This window comes from Leishmania panamensis, assembly GCF_000755165.1.
Source record: "Leishmania panamensis strain MHOM/PA/94/PSC-1 chromosome 34 sequence".
In the NCBI taxonomy this organism is placed as follows: Eukaryota; Euglenozoa; class Kinetoplastea; order Trypanosomatida; family Trypanosomatidae; genus Leishmania; species Leishmania panamensis.
In genome coordinates this window covers 1,000,901-1,016,444 of record NC_025881.1, presented here as the reverse complement: position 1 = coordinate 1,016,444, position 15,544 = coordinate 1,000,901, and the positions used below count along the sequence as shown (strand labels likewise).

The window sequence follows — 15,544 nt, the reverse complement described above, 5'->3', positions numbered from 1 at the left end:
GCACCGCCTCACGCGCGCTATTTCTCTTGTCAGCGTGCCTCTATGACTTGTGGCCGTATAAGTTTGATGGCTCACGCGCACACGAGAGGGGAAGCGTGACAGCGCTTCTCTCTGTTATGGAGTGCACGAGTCTCTCTCTCTCTGTATGTGCGTGAATGCAGTGTTTAGACATATACAAGTGGCGGTGTCTTTTTTGTTTTCCTGAAAACGAAGATGCTCCGGTACGAGGCACTCTCCAGTCAGAAGAGGCAGAGATACTCCGTGACGAGTAGCATTCTCGCATGCTCAGCGACAAGAGCTTTCCGGGGCACCCTTTACTGCAAGCTGTCGGGCCGCGGTTGATGTCATGGACGTGGTACAGGACGCCCTTCAAAGACAAGTAGGTCGGCAGAGGCATACAAACAAGTGTTGCCTGTGTGAAGAACTTCTTGACTTTCCCCACTGTGCTTAACACGGGCCCAACTATGGTGGAGGATGGTACATCGCGGCGTAGTTTTCGCACCAATGATGGCACTACCAGCCCATCGCGTGCACCACTCCCTCGCTGTGCCTTAGAGCGCCGTGAAGTAGACCCAGCAACGAACTGTAACTCCGTGCAGAATGGCACTGCCAGAAAAGTCGATAGCTACTTCAAGAATTATAAAATGAGACCTTGGTCACTAGTACCACGGTGATATCCCCAGAAACTTTGGTACACGCTGCGTCACCCATAGAGAAGACCTCTATGCGTGACCACTGGGCATACTCCAAAGAACAAGGAGGCTGGGCTCACAAGATGACAGAAGGCTTCCCACTCCCAGTTGTGCACAGACACTTGCTCCTGCCTTGGGTTCCTGCAGCAGTGCGTGAGTAGCAGCGACAACGTGGAGCGCAGATGGCGCGCTGCCTGCTGCTCTGCTAGCACTGCGGTAGCCGCACCTGTGTGTGCCAATGAGGGCGTCGGACCTGACGTAGTGCCCGGCATGGCCCGCAATGGCCGTGCACACGGTGAGGTTGATAACGGACCTCGCGCGCGCGTGCTGCATGGGCTTCCCCTGTCGGGTGGGTGTCGCTGTGCGCGCGTGCTCAGTGTGGGGCGGAATGCCGCTGCCGCCACAGACCCGTGGCAGCGCCCGCGAGCAGGGGCATGCGGAGGTGAGCAGAGGGCAGGCGCGAGTGGCGCGGGGCGACCTGCGCCGCTCAGCTCCACTGTGCGTGCGTGCGAGATGGGGTGGCGTCTCCCCCCATTCGGCCGAGCTGGCGGCGAGGCACAAGTGCCGGGTGCCGGGTGCCCCAAATCACAGCGCCGCTTCCACGAGACTCCAGCGTGGAGAGTGGCCGCGCCACAGCGCAGGCAGGGCACCCCCGTGTAGCAGAGGGCGCTGGTCTGAGGCCGGCCGACTTGCTCCTTGTGCCCCCTCCCCTCCCCCGCATGCACCTAGACCCACCACCACCCGGAGAGAGCCTGCAAGACGCGTGGCCCGGCTCGACGGCAGGTGGGCGGGTGGGCTCCTCCTGGGCGGCGAGGTCCCTGCCGTGGTGCGAGGCGGCGGACGCAGGAGTGCGGCGCTGCGCGCGTGTGGGACTGCTGACTTCTGTGTGTGTGTGTGTGTGTGTGTGTGTGTGATGGTAATGGGTATACGGGCAAGCGAAACGTTGTCTTGGTATTTCCATGAGCTGCGTGATGTTTGAAGAGATTTGTTTTCTATGCTCGGTTGGCTCTCCGCTGAGTTGCGTGTTTGATACGAATGTGTTTTTTAGTTTTAGCTTGCATTTTCATCAGTTTTGCTGCTTATGTTTTATTTTTTTGTTGTTGTTTGCTCATCTGAGAGTTGGGTAGTGCTGAGAGATGGGTGGTTTTATTTATTGCGATATAGACAGGCAGGCGCCTCCAGAAACGGGGGTATTGAGGACCAGAGAGTTTTTTTTGATTTGTTGAATTTGAGATGGTGTAGGAAAAAGGAAAATTGATCGTTCTTGGCATCTCTTGTAGTGCAGACATTGAAGAGGTAATACTCTACGTTGGAGATACGTAGTGCAGTTCTGGTGATGGTTCACTTTCCCTGGGCCTGCATTAGAGCATTCCAACAACGCAAATGAGCAGTTGAAGCAGGGCAACTGACACGAAGCTGGGCACTTGGAAAGTAATGGGCGTTTTCGAAAGAAAGAAAAACGTACAACGATGTCCTTTTTTCTCCTTTTCTCTTTCACGTCCCTATTGCACTTCTGTTGGCCCTTTTGATGGCACTACTTCATTTGCTGCGCGCAGGACTTTCATCGTGAAGGAGCTGCTGAGCCGTGCCTCTCTTGCTTGTATTTCCTCATCCTTGCACTTATGCCGGGTGTACCCTCGCCGGCTGGCGTGGAGCCACCCCCATCATCGCTGCCCAAGACAGGCTCAGCGGCAGATGCTGCCAGATACATGGATCTCTATCTCGGGGATAAAGTGCGCCTCAGCCTTGAGAAGTGCCTCCACAACAAGCCACGAGACCCAATTCGATTTTTAGCGCAGTCCCTGCGATACCTGAGCGAGCAGGTTGTCGCTAGCGATGATGCCCCTGTGGCTGCTGAGGTGCAAGGGGAGCACACGCAAGACGCACCCTCGAGGCGCCTTCACTGGGTGGCCCCGCCTTCAGTCCGCCTGGAGAACGGCGTGAGGTACGAATTGCATCCACTGGCACACGATTTCTGCCGCGCCGAAGGCACGCTGCCGGCGGCAAAAACCACAGCACCGGCGTCTGTTTTTCCAGTAGTGCTGTATCGAGAAGCAATTTCATCGTATGAGGTTGCCTCTGCTCTACGGCAGCTTCATATGATTGATCCAACGGCGCCACTTGTGCTCTTCGTCGAGTGCCCTACTCCGACTTCTGCTGCGTTCTTCTACGAGGGCGTGGCGTACCGCTGCGCGTGCGCTACTGGCAGGTCTGCTGCCCAGGCGATGCCACCATGCCTCACAGCATTGCAGGGAGCTCTGGGAGCTGGGAAAGTGAGTGACTTTTACACGACGATTCGCGCGGCGGCCGCTGAGGCGGTGGCTACGGTGCAAGTTAACTTTATTCCTTCGCTTCAAGTGGACTACCTGGTCAACTTTGATACGCTTGATGACGCCCTGCAGAAGGCGATGCAGACTATAGACCCCACCCCAGCACAATGCCCCACCCATTCGCCTCGCTGGACCCTACCAGCCGTTCTTCTTGTATCCTACAAACCGGACACAGCGCGCCTGACCTACGCACGACTGCTCGCCAGCTACGGCCCTCTCTATGAAGCGGCGCAGCGAGCATCCCTGCAGGCCTTTCGCACCGCCCAGCTGGAGCGGAAACGGACCTACACATATGCGTTCGTGATGGAGTACTGGGCAAAGGTCCAGGAGCGGCGCCAAATTTACGCCGGCGCAGCACGCCCAATAAACTCATCAGTGAAGCTAGCTTCCTCCATCGAGACCAAGACCCAGGCTGACGAAGACACCGTGTCTACCTCTCCCGCCGAAAGTGCGGCGCCAAGCTGCGCTACGGAGAAACCTACTGCTGCCACGCTGGTAGCTGCTGTCCCCGCTTCGGGGGGTGATAAGCGTATGCCTGCAAAATTTGCCAAACGTGGTTTGTTGAACTACGATGCAGCGCACCAAGCAGAGGATGACGTGTTCCTTGTTGTCATTCGCCGCCTCGAGCACGCGGCGGCAACGCTCATTCAGTCCGTTTATCGTGGCTACCGCGCGCGCCGCGGCTACCAAGAGGCGCACAACGCGCTTCATAGTTCCGCTAGTACATCCGTCAGCAACCCACCTCTACAGAAGAGCTTGAAAGATGCCACGCCGGCCCATTGGCCTGAAGGACCCATCCTTCCTCCTCTCTTGAGCGCCTGCCTCGAGCGTCTTGTCCGCGAGGGCGACACCTTCGGCTCTCTTTGGGGTAATTATGTCACTTCTCTTCCTCCGGAAAGCCGCCGCTGCTGGATCTACCGTCCAGTGCAACGCCACGAAAGCCGTGACGACACGGAGAAGTCAGGCGCTATCACCGACATCGGAGGGTACGTGAGGGAAGGCTGGGTGCAGGAGGAGTTGCTACTCCCACCCTGGAGGGCGACGCAGCCGCGATTGCACTTAAATTTGTTTCAGCGCTTGATAGACTATCTCGCACTCGCGCAATGCACTTCGCTTCACGGAAGCGTGCAGCTTCTCTTGGACAGCCCTGGCATGTCAGTGCTGCAGCGTCGAGCCTATGACGGAATCAAGTCTGTGTGCCTCAATCTTTTTCACGTGGCTTACGCAGAGCTGCGACAGCGTCAGCCGAGCGGGTTGCAGAGGTCATTCTCTGCCTACATGCGTCAGTCCCACGCCAGTGTGCTCGGGTGGCTCTCCACCCCACACATGTGCTCCCTGCTCGTTCGGGCGATGCAGACTACGTCAGCCAATGCAGTCCAGGAGACGTGGCAACACGGCACCCGTAGCCGACAAAGGACCGGAAACCCCAACGCAACAGAGCGCTCGATGAGCCTTGTTGTGCAAAGCCAGCTCGCTGCCAACGAGTGTGTATTGATTGTGCCATGCTCTCTGTCAGCAAACAAGATCGCCGCGCCTGCGGGAACGTTAGCAGCCTCGACAGTGTGGAAGGTTGCACCTCACCTTTACATTTCACCGGAACCACTACTCGCTCGCGACGAGTGGGTACAGGTGGTGACAATGATGCTGGAAAGCGTGGGTAACCGTGGAGCTGACGCACCCGCACCCTCTGTTGAGTGGATGACCATAGCTAATTTTCCGCTTTGCTGCGTTGATGGTACACCGGTGGCTGCGGTACCGCGCTTCGATACGCAGTGTGTCGAAGGTGTTCCGGCTTATGACTCATTTGTACCTCGTCTTGCTGCTGGCTCACAACAGCTGACTGGTGCACACGCCACAGAAGATGCCACTGCCGGTGGCAGCTTGACATCGTCCGCACTGGCTGTGCAGGTCGCCTCAGTGGTGCAGGAGTGGGTGCGGGGTGACCTCGCTCGCGCTGCAGACGTCGGCCTGAAACACCACATTTGCGAAAGCCTCTCCAGCAAGAGTAACATGGTGTACTACACGGCACGCACGCGGAAGGCCAGCGTGGTCGATGGTGCCTTCACAACAGTGTTGCCGTCAGCCACCCTGTTAAGGGAGGTGTTGCAGGCACCCCACCGGGGCGGCGCGGCCGATCAGTGCGAGAAGACTGGTAAGGAGGGCAGCATTCCCTGCTTGGAGGACAGCGGGAGTTTGTCTGCAACCGTCACGCCGCAGTGCTTTTCTGTTCAAAGCCCTGAGCACCTGGAGGCGGTGGGACAAGAAAGTGTGTCAGCAACGTGGTGTGGCGGGTCGCGCACCTCGTCCATTGCCACCTTACCAAGGACCAGTGACGGCACAGTGGGCTGGGGCCGCATCATGCCGTCACCCGCGTTGCCGACCACTAGACCCATGGCGCACTCTTTAGCTGTCCCGGCGAACGTCCAGTTGAAGGCAGCTGAGGAGCTTGAGGAATGCGCCCTTCAAGTTCTCACAGCAGACGATGTTGCCAAGGAGGTGAGTGCCGCACTCCCAGAGATTTCATTCCGGCACACGCGCATCTCCATGCGCTTCTTTGGTGGCCCCACAGTCCTCAAACGACTCGATGCATTTCTCGACCGCGTTGCCGAGACTCTGCAGCGAGAGACCCACGCGCCCTCCCTGGTGCTGGCTGTTGATTTGCCGTCGCAGGGCTTCTACGCGCTTGCCGCCGCGCTCCTTGTGTTCCGGCTGCACGACACGCGCGACATATCCACCTGGTCGAAAAGCAAGGCAACCATAGCACCCGCCGTCTCCCCTGTCGCACAGCACGGCGGCGTGGCGAATGACGCGCGTGTGTCGTTTCTTTCAACCTTTCATGAGGTACTAGAGGCGGCGCTGCTCACCCCTTCTGCCTCACGAGCGGCGGTGCAGTGCACGCCGGTACAAGTTGCAATACAGCACGTTTCACAACTCATGAGCTGTGCGCCGCTCCCACAGCTCAACCTGCTTGCGAGCCTGTGCTTGGCTATAGAGGAGGCGGAAGCGGCAACAGCGCCGTCACACGCCATTGTTCGCGCAACCCAATTAGCGGAGCAGTACGCGCTGCTGGTGTTGCTTGATTACTACCTCTGGCACTCACACTCCAGCTTTATCCCGACTGGGGCATCTCTAAGCAGCCGCGGTGTGCTGGTGCGTATGATGGGCAACTGCGCTTTTGCCGCCTTTGTGAGTACAGTGCCAGCTGCACTCGAGTGGATTGCGAACATCGATCCGTGGCAGACGTCAAGCCCAGACGTGGTCCACCGGCGGTACTCTAATGCACTGCGCCGCTGGGATGACAAGCATTACGTGTGCTTTGGTGCACTCTAGGGTGATGTGACTGAAGGTGGGTTGTGAGACGCGTGCCGTCAGTCAAGTCGTGTGGTGGTGCGCAGGTGCCCTATGAAGAGAGGCGAACGCGCGCCCACACACGCGCGCGCAAAAAAAAAAAAGAACAAAAAAGCAAAAAAAAAGATGTAAAAAAATATATATATAAGTGAGATGGACGCTTTCATGTTGCCTTCGCGGATGAGGGCAAAGGCAGCTGCTTGTGGCGTTGCCTCTCGCCGGTTCTTCACTCTTTCCCCCTCCGACATGTACAGTCGATGTGCGCGTAGATTTGCCCCTCTCTTTCTGTGTTTTCCCTGTTGTGCACGCGGAAGTCACGCATAGGTGAACTAGGTAGGTGTGCACTAAGCTCGAGTGAGCATATGAGGGCCTTCTCTCTCTCTCTGGTCACCAATGCGTCTCTACATGCCTCACCGCCTAGTACGGACCCGTTCCGTGGATGTGCACACTTGAACATGCATTTTTGGCGCTCTCACTCCTGTTACACGGAAGGATGACGCGCAGCGCAGCTAAAATGCCACTGCATGCACGCACGGATGGGCAAGGCGAAAAGCCAGTGATTTGTGCATATCTTTTCTGTATGGGTGTGCGTTTCACATGAAACCGGCAATGCACATGACTGCCTCTCTGCGTCCTTCTCCTCCGATAAGAGTTTGCCGCGAAGGCAGCAAATGGTGGAGAAATTGAAAAATTGTCTGCGGTGACTAGACTTGAGGTGATGCGCATCATCACTTCCCTCGCTCTTGCTGTGCGAGCTTACCACCACCGCTATGAAAGGTCGCGAAGGCAAAGGAAGAGACTAAACCGATGCTCTTCCCACTCCTCCGTCATCTTTTTTGCCTTCCTCATCGCCACACTTTGATCACCCTCTGTGGAACTACTGTTTGACGTACTGCTCACTTCCACGTTCACTAACCTGCTTGATACACCCACCATAACTGCCTCTCCTCCGCTTCTTTCCAGTCACTCATTTATGTCTCGCACCCCAGCAAGGCGGTGCCTTACAACAGTGACGAGGACAAGGCTGCGTAAAGCCAAGCACACACGCCACTACAGGACGCCTCTACGTCATGTATTCGTGCTCTCTTTTGCGGCTATGCAGCGCATCACTGACCAACTCAGTCGCTACCCATAGCCCTGGCAGTCGGTACACACACAAGCCCATAGAGGCAGCGCGGCAGCAGTTGAAGCATCGCCAACGAGAGCGCACCCTTCAGCGGCGTCGCAACATTGCAAACAAGGAGGCCGAGGTTCAGCGTTCTGTGAAGGAGGTCACGAGTAGCCGCGACTTGATTCTAGTGCAGTTAGCCGATCAGATCTTCTCCAAAGGTCACCGTCATGTGGCGAGCGCCACGAACGTCGGCTTTGTCCCTGACGGCAACCCTGCCACACCGCTAGTCGCTCTCGCTGGTCGAGAACGGTGTGGCAAGACGTCATTGCTGCGGGCACTCTTCCGCTCGCCGCGTGAGGTGGGTCGTTCCAATCGACACCTACGCCGAGACGCCATGAACTTCTTCAATGTGGGCGGCGTTTTCAACGTTGTGGATCTGCCGGGGTTCGGCGGGACATCAGTGCCATGGACAGCAGTGCTGCAGCACGCTGTCCTCTTGCGCAACTTCTCTCGGTGTCAGCCCAGTCTGAAGATGCTCTACTACTGCATGGACGTTCACTACAAGCACGGACTCTACATTCAGGATATCGATCTCGTGCGGTTCCTCGCACGCGAGGTGCCTAACTTTACGATTGTCCTCACCAAGGCGGACCAGATCAATGACCGAGCGATTCGGACGGCGCACATGGAAGAAGTACGCAAGGAGCTTCTCTACCACGACATCCACCACCCGGTGTTGGTAACCAGTGCCTTCCACATGGGCGGCATCGACACGCTGCGGTATGATATGGTGATGAACTCTGTGCATGCACTGCGGACGGAGCGACTCACGTTAACAGAGGCGCAGCGGCTGTCCGCTCGATTGTTTTCCCAAAGAGAGCTGAGCACGATTCGCCCACTTGCCATCGCTCCATCGCAGGTCGACGACGAAACGCGAGACTGGAATGCAGAGCTTCAGCTAACAGAGCGCGGCGAGGAGGGCGTGCTGGATATGAGTAGTGTTGATGCCGCAATGGATGCAGCTAAGGATGCCGGCTCAGTGGTAGACGCGACAGAGGAGGAGCTTCGATATAGCGAAACAGAGTTCGCGGGCTTTGCAGCGACGGAGGACGGCGCAGGCTCTACCGCTGCGACGGCGGCTGCCAGTTCGAGCACCGAGGAGGTGTTGCTCGCCGAAAACGTGCCCCTGTCGGAGGAAGCAGCTGTTCGCGCAGGTGCTGCGCTGGACGCGTCGTCGTCCTCGACACACATTCCTGTCGTGTTCAAGGATCCCGTGATGCAGATGGCGTATGAGCGGGTCGTCAAGACGCTACGCAATCGTCCGCTTCTTCAATACGTAGATGCGACAAGCCCCTGGCGCAACCCGCTGCGATGGCCGCGCCACGTCATCCCTACAAAGCATCCAAAGGCGAACATCATGCGCTGCCCAGAGGCACCTGAAAACCCCTATCTTCTCCAGGCGCAGTACGTTGCCCCACGAGCCGATATGTACTTCCGCCGACCCAACATTGGTGCTCGTAAGTCGTCACAGAAAGGCAAGTACGAGCCAGACAAGCCGCTCGCGTTTATTCTGAAGGCCTACACAATTCCGTACTTCCCCGACATTGTGGACACAGCCATGCAACCAGCGCCGTGGGCTTTCCTCGGAAGTCGTGAGGCCTACTACGAGCGCAACGGCGGTCGCCAGTTGGGCGTGCGACTTGCCAACTACGCCACTGCCGGATCCATGAATCCCCTTTCCGACAACCCTGCTCCACAGAAACTGGAACTGACGAAGGAGCTGCAGGCGCTGGAGGAGAAGCGATACGGAGGCCCAATTGCGATGCTGCGGCCCCCGGAAGGGAAACTAGCGCTTTCCGGGGCTCGTTCGCACGTATCCCGCCTCCTGGAGCCAAACACGTAACATAACTCTCCCGTTTGGAGGAAGGGCCCTTCCGTTACGCCGTGTCTTTCCTCTCCCGATTTTCTGTCGCTTTTTTTCTGTCGCTGTGTGTCGGGTTGAGGGGAGTGCGATGACGCAAGGAAGAGGGGAGGGGCCGAGGGGGTGAGCGGGTTCACTCTGGTTGATGCAGTGCCATGTCCTCCTTGTTTGTTGGTGCTGGGGGTCTTCACTTACGCTGTTCCGCAATCACAGGGAACCCTACTAAGTTCTTTCATGCAAAAAAAAAAAGAAATCGCTGGTACAGCGCCGTCGTGCTACTAATCCCGCCGTGCTCGCCATCGTCGTCAAAACCCAGCCGCGCTACCGTCTGTGTACTCTCCTACGGCGCTGCTTTGTAGTTGAGCCTGCCGCAGACGCCTCTTCTCTCTCCTTTTCTTGCGAGGGCTGAGGTACGTGACGCTAGCGCATCCGACGTGCGGCCCGTTCATACGTATTGCTACTGTAGAAGAAAAACTCCAGTGCACTCACCCCTTCCCCTTCATCTTTTCCCCAGCAACATCAAGTGGCTGTCCTTCCGCACTCCATAGATTTATCTGTGTGTGTGTGTGTATCCCAGCCACATTGCTGAATGTTCTCGTTCTGTTCTACTGCGCAGCCTTCACATGCATGCAAAGTGCCGCTGTAGTATGGCAGAGGGGGTCGTCAAGCCTTTCAGTGACCACTATTTCAAAGACTGCATCGTTTTTTCACAGCTAATTTCCGCCGCCCTCTGTGTTGTGTGACGCTGTGTCTTGGTGCAGGTGCAGTGCATCCCATGGAGCTGGGCAAACTCGTCACCGCGGAGTCTTGTGGGTGTATCTACTACTTTATCATCGATGACGTGCACCCCGATGAGCCGCACCACGATGAACTCAAGCACTACTACGTGGTCACCGCGGACTCTTCCAGTTTATCATATCGAGAGGCCTACGGCGTGCTCTGCCGTGCCCTGTGTAGCATAGACAATCGCACGTTTCTTCACCGGTGGCACTCTCTGTACGAGCAGATATTCGGCCCGACACCGTATGTGCAGTTTGTGGATGCAGTGCGAAACAGTCCACTGGTGTCCGTGGACAGCTTTGCTCCCCACGATAGAGTTTGCAGCAGCAATGGCAATGGTCACGCTGTCGCTACAAACCCGCTGCAGGTACCTTGTACCGTTGACCCCGGCAATCGAGGTTCCTCTGCTACCTCCATGTGCCCCACTAGCACCGTTGCAGTCTTTTCAAAGGAAGCGACAGCGCGGCGTGCTCTGTGTAAGATGGCAGGCATCTGGAAGGAGCAGCCAGATTGCCCAGAGCACGCGAGCGGGGCACACAGTTCTCATCAGCAGCACGGCTGTTGCACCCCTGTAGAGGCACTGTGCGCATCCCTTAAGGGTGAAGAAATCCATGACCATTCGGTGCCTCAGCAGCCGCTGATGATGGAAGAGACCACAGCCATCGAGTGTGCCCACCAAGGCAAGGAGTGCACCGGCCCTGCTGTCAAAGGCAGTGCACGTCAACCGCAACAAAGAGCAAGCGCGTTGCTCAACTTGGCCTCTCGCTGGAGGCCGGGTGAATCCTGCTCTGCAGTGGAAGCTCGACGTGCAGCGCACGAGCTTCAGCGCCAGCTGCAGGAGGGGCGCGAGCGTCCCATGAAGTCAGAGCAGCACTGTCATCTCCGTTCAAGAGTGTTGGGCAAGGAACCAGGCACAAACAACGGAGAAAAGCAGACCACCGCCACCGCTGTCTCTACTCGTGCACAGAAACCCGCACTGCCAGAGCCACAGGCGCAGCTGAATGCAGTACAGGTTAACCTCTCCGAGGAGGAAGTGAGGCACTTGAAACAGCGCGAGGAACTTCTGGAAGAGAATGCGGAGCTCAAGAAGCAGCTGGAGCAGCTGCGTCGAGAGCAGAGTGCTCGCATTGAGCAGTTTCTGAAAGACAACGAATATGCCGTTAATCGTATGGAGAACGCGCTGCACAAACGCGAGGAAGAGGTGCGCGCCGTCTATAGTCGAGCGCTGCAAGAGCGTGATGTGCGTATAGCCCAGCTCTCGCAAGAGATCCTTTGCCACACCCATGACTCGCGCCAGCTGGCCTTGGCGCGAAGCGACGAGGAGCAGCTTCACGCCCAGCGCGCAGCGCACCTCGAAGACAAGGCGGTGCATCTTCGGGAGTGGAACCTATCCTTGCAACGGCAGCTAGCAGAGGCAACCGACGAGGTGCGACGACTGCGTCAGCGCCTCGAGGTAATGGAGACTGCCTCTCTGCGCGACACCAAAAGCTGTGCGTTCCCGTCGGGAGATGCAGTCAGAGAGCTGCCAGGAGTGTGCCTGACGTGTGGTGGCCTGCCTTGTGCCCCGCCGAATCAGCTCGTGACGCAACTCTATCATACCCAGAAGCTGCTTCAGGAGTGCAGGGAAGAGAACCAAGTCAAGTCAAACGAGCTGATGCGAGCCGCTCAGCTGATAGATGCCTTGAAGGAGGGACTCGGCCGAGTCAAGATGGACATTGGCGTAGATTTCGCAGCTAGTTTTGCGGCCACTAGGGTCCAGTGATTATCGCATACCTCTGGATAGCCTGCTCTCCCTGTGCTTGGCGTGCGTCGCATAGATGCTCATCCAGAGAAGGTTTCGACGCGTATCTGCATAAGAAAGGATATTACGCTTCAACCGAAGCTCACATCATAGATGGTGCGTAACACGCAGAGAAAGGCAGCGACCGCTGAGGATTCGCCGACTACATGGCGATCGTTTTTTTTCTTTTTCGGCGCAGGTCACATCTCTTTCGGCCTACCATGACGAACAGCGTAGGCTGATGCGTGGCTACAGCACACCGCTGAAGCTAAAACCAAGGCACACATCAGATGCAGGTGCTGCTGCGCGCTCACAACATTTTTTTCTTATTCGCGTACTGTGTTGGCAGTGCCGCGTGTTTGATCCGTGCGGGGGGAGGGGCGTGTTTCTTAAAGGGATTTCTGTTGCGTGGTGCAACGTATTGTGACTGGTGACCCTTGGGGGAGGTTTAGGTCCGCTTTGAAATCCCTTTGAGTCTCTGAAGCACGATATGGGTGAAAGCTGTGGTGTCCATGAGTTGGTGTATTGCCTCTTCTTCTGAAGTGCTGACAGTGATGCGAAGCAACAAGAAAATGAGGACATGCAGAGACTCCCAGACACGCACTTTGCCAAATAGAATGAAGAGCGAAGAGGAGTGCTTCTCGCTTCATCGCGTGTAGCCACGTTGTTATTGCACATCCTCCCACTCTTCACGGTGCTTCAGCTCTCTACCCGCTCACCTTTATTTTTCGGTTCTGTCGTCTTTTTTTTTGCTCCTGCTGTGTGCTGTAGAGCACATCCCAATCAGTTCCTCACGCACACACGCCCATACCCACACACACACGCTACTTCGTTATCGTTTTTCTCGCAAGACCATCCGCATCTTTCTCCTCCTCTTTCACCTCTTTTTCGTGTTTAGCACCCAAAACGCTCGTCTCGCTTTCGCTTCATTTGTTTTTTTTTTCCCCTCTAGCTCCGCCTTCTCCCAATTACTACTGTACTCCGCGGTCCACTAGCGCCCACGCACCCGATCCATTACACCTTAACGCTCCCTTCTGGTGTCAAGCGACCATGCCTGCCGAGAGTTACTCGGACGAGCGTCTTGACAGCACTCTCCAAACGTTGGCACCGATCTTCCGAGAGGAGTTCAAGGTTGAGAATGACGCGGATGTAGAGTGGCTACTCTTCACCTTCTCCCCTGGCCGCGTGAACCTGATTGGTGAGCATGTCGACTACATGGAGGGATGGACGTGCCCGGCGGCGGTCCTGGAAGGCACGCACATCCTTGTCGGGCGCGTGAAGCACTTCGAGAAGCACCCGAAGCCGAAGCTGCGCTTCTACGCGACGTACACGAAGGAGCACTTTAATATGGATCGCCTTGGTGGAGGCAAGCACAACAAGGCGTGGACAACTTTTGTGCGTGGCGCCGTGACGCTGCGCCTCAACCGCCTCGGCGTCGCCATCAATGACCCGTCCCTCAGCGGAGTATGCATGGTAGTGCACGGTACCCTTGCCATGGGAGCTGGCATGAGTGCGTCAGCTGCCTTCGGCGTCGCACTGATTCACGCTATTAACTCTGTCGTCACGAAGAACTACCAAGGCTGCCCCACCTCGAACGGCCGCCGCTATTCTATTTTGCCGACCATGCCCAAGCAAGAGCTGGTGGAGCTGGCCAAGGAGGCGCGCCTCATCGAGACGGAATACTGCGGTGTGAACGTCGGCATCATGGATCAGTTTATTTCTGCCCTAGCCGAGGTGGACAAGTTCATGTTCCTGGATTGCAAAGACCTCACCTTCGAGACGATCGACATGACGCCTCTGCTGGGCGACGGGGAGTACTCATGGATGCTGATTGACTCGATGGTCAAGCATGACCTACTCGGTGGCACCGCGCAGATGTACAACGCAGTCCGCAACGATCTCGAGAACTCGCAGAAGAAGATTGGCGAGCACCGCTACCGCGGCAAGCCGTACTCCTTCTCCATGATGGTGCGCAACCCCGATCAGTACGGCTTCGATGGTGACGTCGAGAAGTTCATGTCGGAGTTTAAGCCCCTCATGACGCCCGGAGAGTTCGAGCGCGGCACTTACCAAATCATGGAGCAGCTGCGCACGTTGGAGTTTCGAAAGGTGAATGACGCAACGTTACCGCTGTCACGTGAGGAGCGCGTCAAAAAAGCCGGCGCCATTTTGAACGCCGGGCACGCGGGGATGCGAGACTTCCTGAAGGTCACCACTCCCGAGCTTGACTACCTCCAGGAGCTCATCAACGAGGACAAGGACGTCGCGGGTGGTCGTATGATGGGTGGTGGCTTTGGGGGCTGCATTATTCTGCTTCTCCGCAGTGGTACTGAGGACAGAGTCTTGGCACACGTTCGAGAAAAGTTCAAGGCTCGTTTCAATGTCGAGAACACCTGCTACAGGATGAAGCGCGCCGGCAGCGGCGGCTTCGTCGTTTCCCTAGAGGGAAAAAATCAGAACGCCGCTGGTAGCAAACTCTGAAGCACTCTTATCGTATTGTGGTGAGCTCTCTCTTCTCCCCTCCCCCTCCTCTTGCTCCTGAGATGCCCGTCTGTGCATCTGCGCATGATTGGTCACCGCAGCAAAGGGATCCATGATCGTCATCTTCTACTCCTTTCATTTTTTCTTTTTTTCTTTTTAGTTCAGACTGCTCGCACATCGCTAGCACTGATTGCAGTGAAAACGATCCAAGAGGCGTGACCGAAGGTGAAGGCGCCCGCATACACACGACGCGTCTGGCGGGAAGCGAGGCAAATGCCGAAGCGACGTGCGCTGCTTGCGCTCTGTCACGTGCGTTCTAATGTGTTTCTCTGTTTTGCCCTTTTCACTTTTGTTTCTTTTTTCTCATTCCTGAAAGGCGAAAAGGAAAAAAAAAACGCTCCTTTGTTTCTTCGCTTGTTTCCTTGTGTGTGCTTTGTCCCCCCTCGTGCTAGCTCTTGCCCAGTGCCCTGCTCTCCCTCCTCGTCGCCTTGACGCAGTGTTATTACTCTTACTGCGTCTCCCTGAAAAACGGGCAACGGCAATCGCCTTACTGGTTTCAAAACACCTGTTGTAGCGACCTCGGGCTTCGCGCCCCGCTTCGAGGCGTGAAGGCAGGTGCAGTTAAGGGAGCACTTTGTATGTGCGGGCTAGTGTGGTCCCTCGCTACGGTGCAGCAGCCACTTGATCTGTTATCTGTTACTCTCGCACTTCCTTGAACCCAACGACGGCGCTGTGTGGGGTGCGTGATGCCGCGCCAGGCATCCATCGCATTTTTATGCTCTGAACCAAAAGTACCGATGAAGAACCGTCAGAAACGAAAAAGGGGAGAGAAAAAAACGATTCATTATTTTCGGTGTGTTTCTTTTTGTTGTTGTTGCGCTTATTCTGATGTTCAACCGCATTCCCTTGCTCATCTCCCTCGCCAGTTGACCATTTCCTCTGTGTGCCGGTATGTCTGACCTGCGTGTTCTCGTTCCTGTTCTTGCCGATCCTCTTAGCGAAACACAACGGTCTCAGAAGACAGACAACAGAGTTTCCGGTGATGATGTGTGCGATGCTTCCCGCCCCCTCTCGCTGCCTTGTTTCCAAGCACTTCTCTTG

The 15,544-nt window shown here is 56.5% G+C and overlaps 4 protein-coding genes across 4 annotated transcripts, besides 1 other annotated feature; all 4 read left to right on the top strand.

Moving 5' to 3' along the window:
- The first annotated feature begins 443 nt into the window (after positions 1-443).
- Positions 444-1,575: a repeat region.
- Positions 1,576-2,314: 739 nt separating this feature from the next.
- On the top strand, positions 2,315-6,352 carry LPMP_342610 (hypothetical protein; the record flags this gene model as incomplete). Its single annotated transcript, XM_010704385.1, has 1 exon — positions 2,315-6,352. One exon carries the CDS (start codon positions 2,315-2,317, stop codon positions 6,350-6,352), a length of 4,038 nt encoding a protein of 1,345 aa, XP_010702687.1.
- A 1,088-nt stretch (positions 6,353-7,440) lies between these two features.
- Positions 7,441-9,384, top strand: LPMP_342600 (hypothetical protein; the record flags this gene model as incomplete). The annotated part of the gene is made up of 1 exon (XM_010704384.1): positions 7,441-9,384. The coding sequence occupies one exon, from the start codon at positions 7,441-7,443 to the stop codon at positions 9,382-9,384; it is 1,944 nt and encodes a 647-aa protein (XP_010702686.1).
- Positions 9,385-10,177: 793 nt separating this feature from the next.
- On the top strand, positions 10,178-11,944 carry LPMP_342590 (hypothetical protein; the record flags this gene model as incomplete). Its single annotated transcript, XM_010704383.1, has 1 exon — positions 10,178-11,944. The coding sequence occupies one exon, from the start codon at positions 10,178-10,180 to the stop codon at positions 11,942-11,944; it is 1,767 nt and encodes a 588-aa protein (XP_010702685.1).
- A 1,068-nt stretch (positions 11,945-13,012) lies between these two features.
- On the top strand, positions 13,013-14,443 carry LPMP_342580 (galactokinase-like protein; the record flags this gene model as incomplete). Its single annotated transcript, XM_010704382.1, has 1 exon — positions 13,013-14,443. The coding sequence occupies one exon, from the start codon at positions 13,013-13,015 to the stop codon at positions 14,441-14,443; it is 1,431 nt and encodes a 476-aa protein (XP_010702684.1).
- Positions 14,444-15,544: the final 1,101 nt, after the last annotated feature.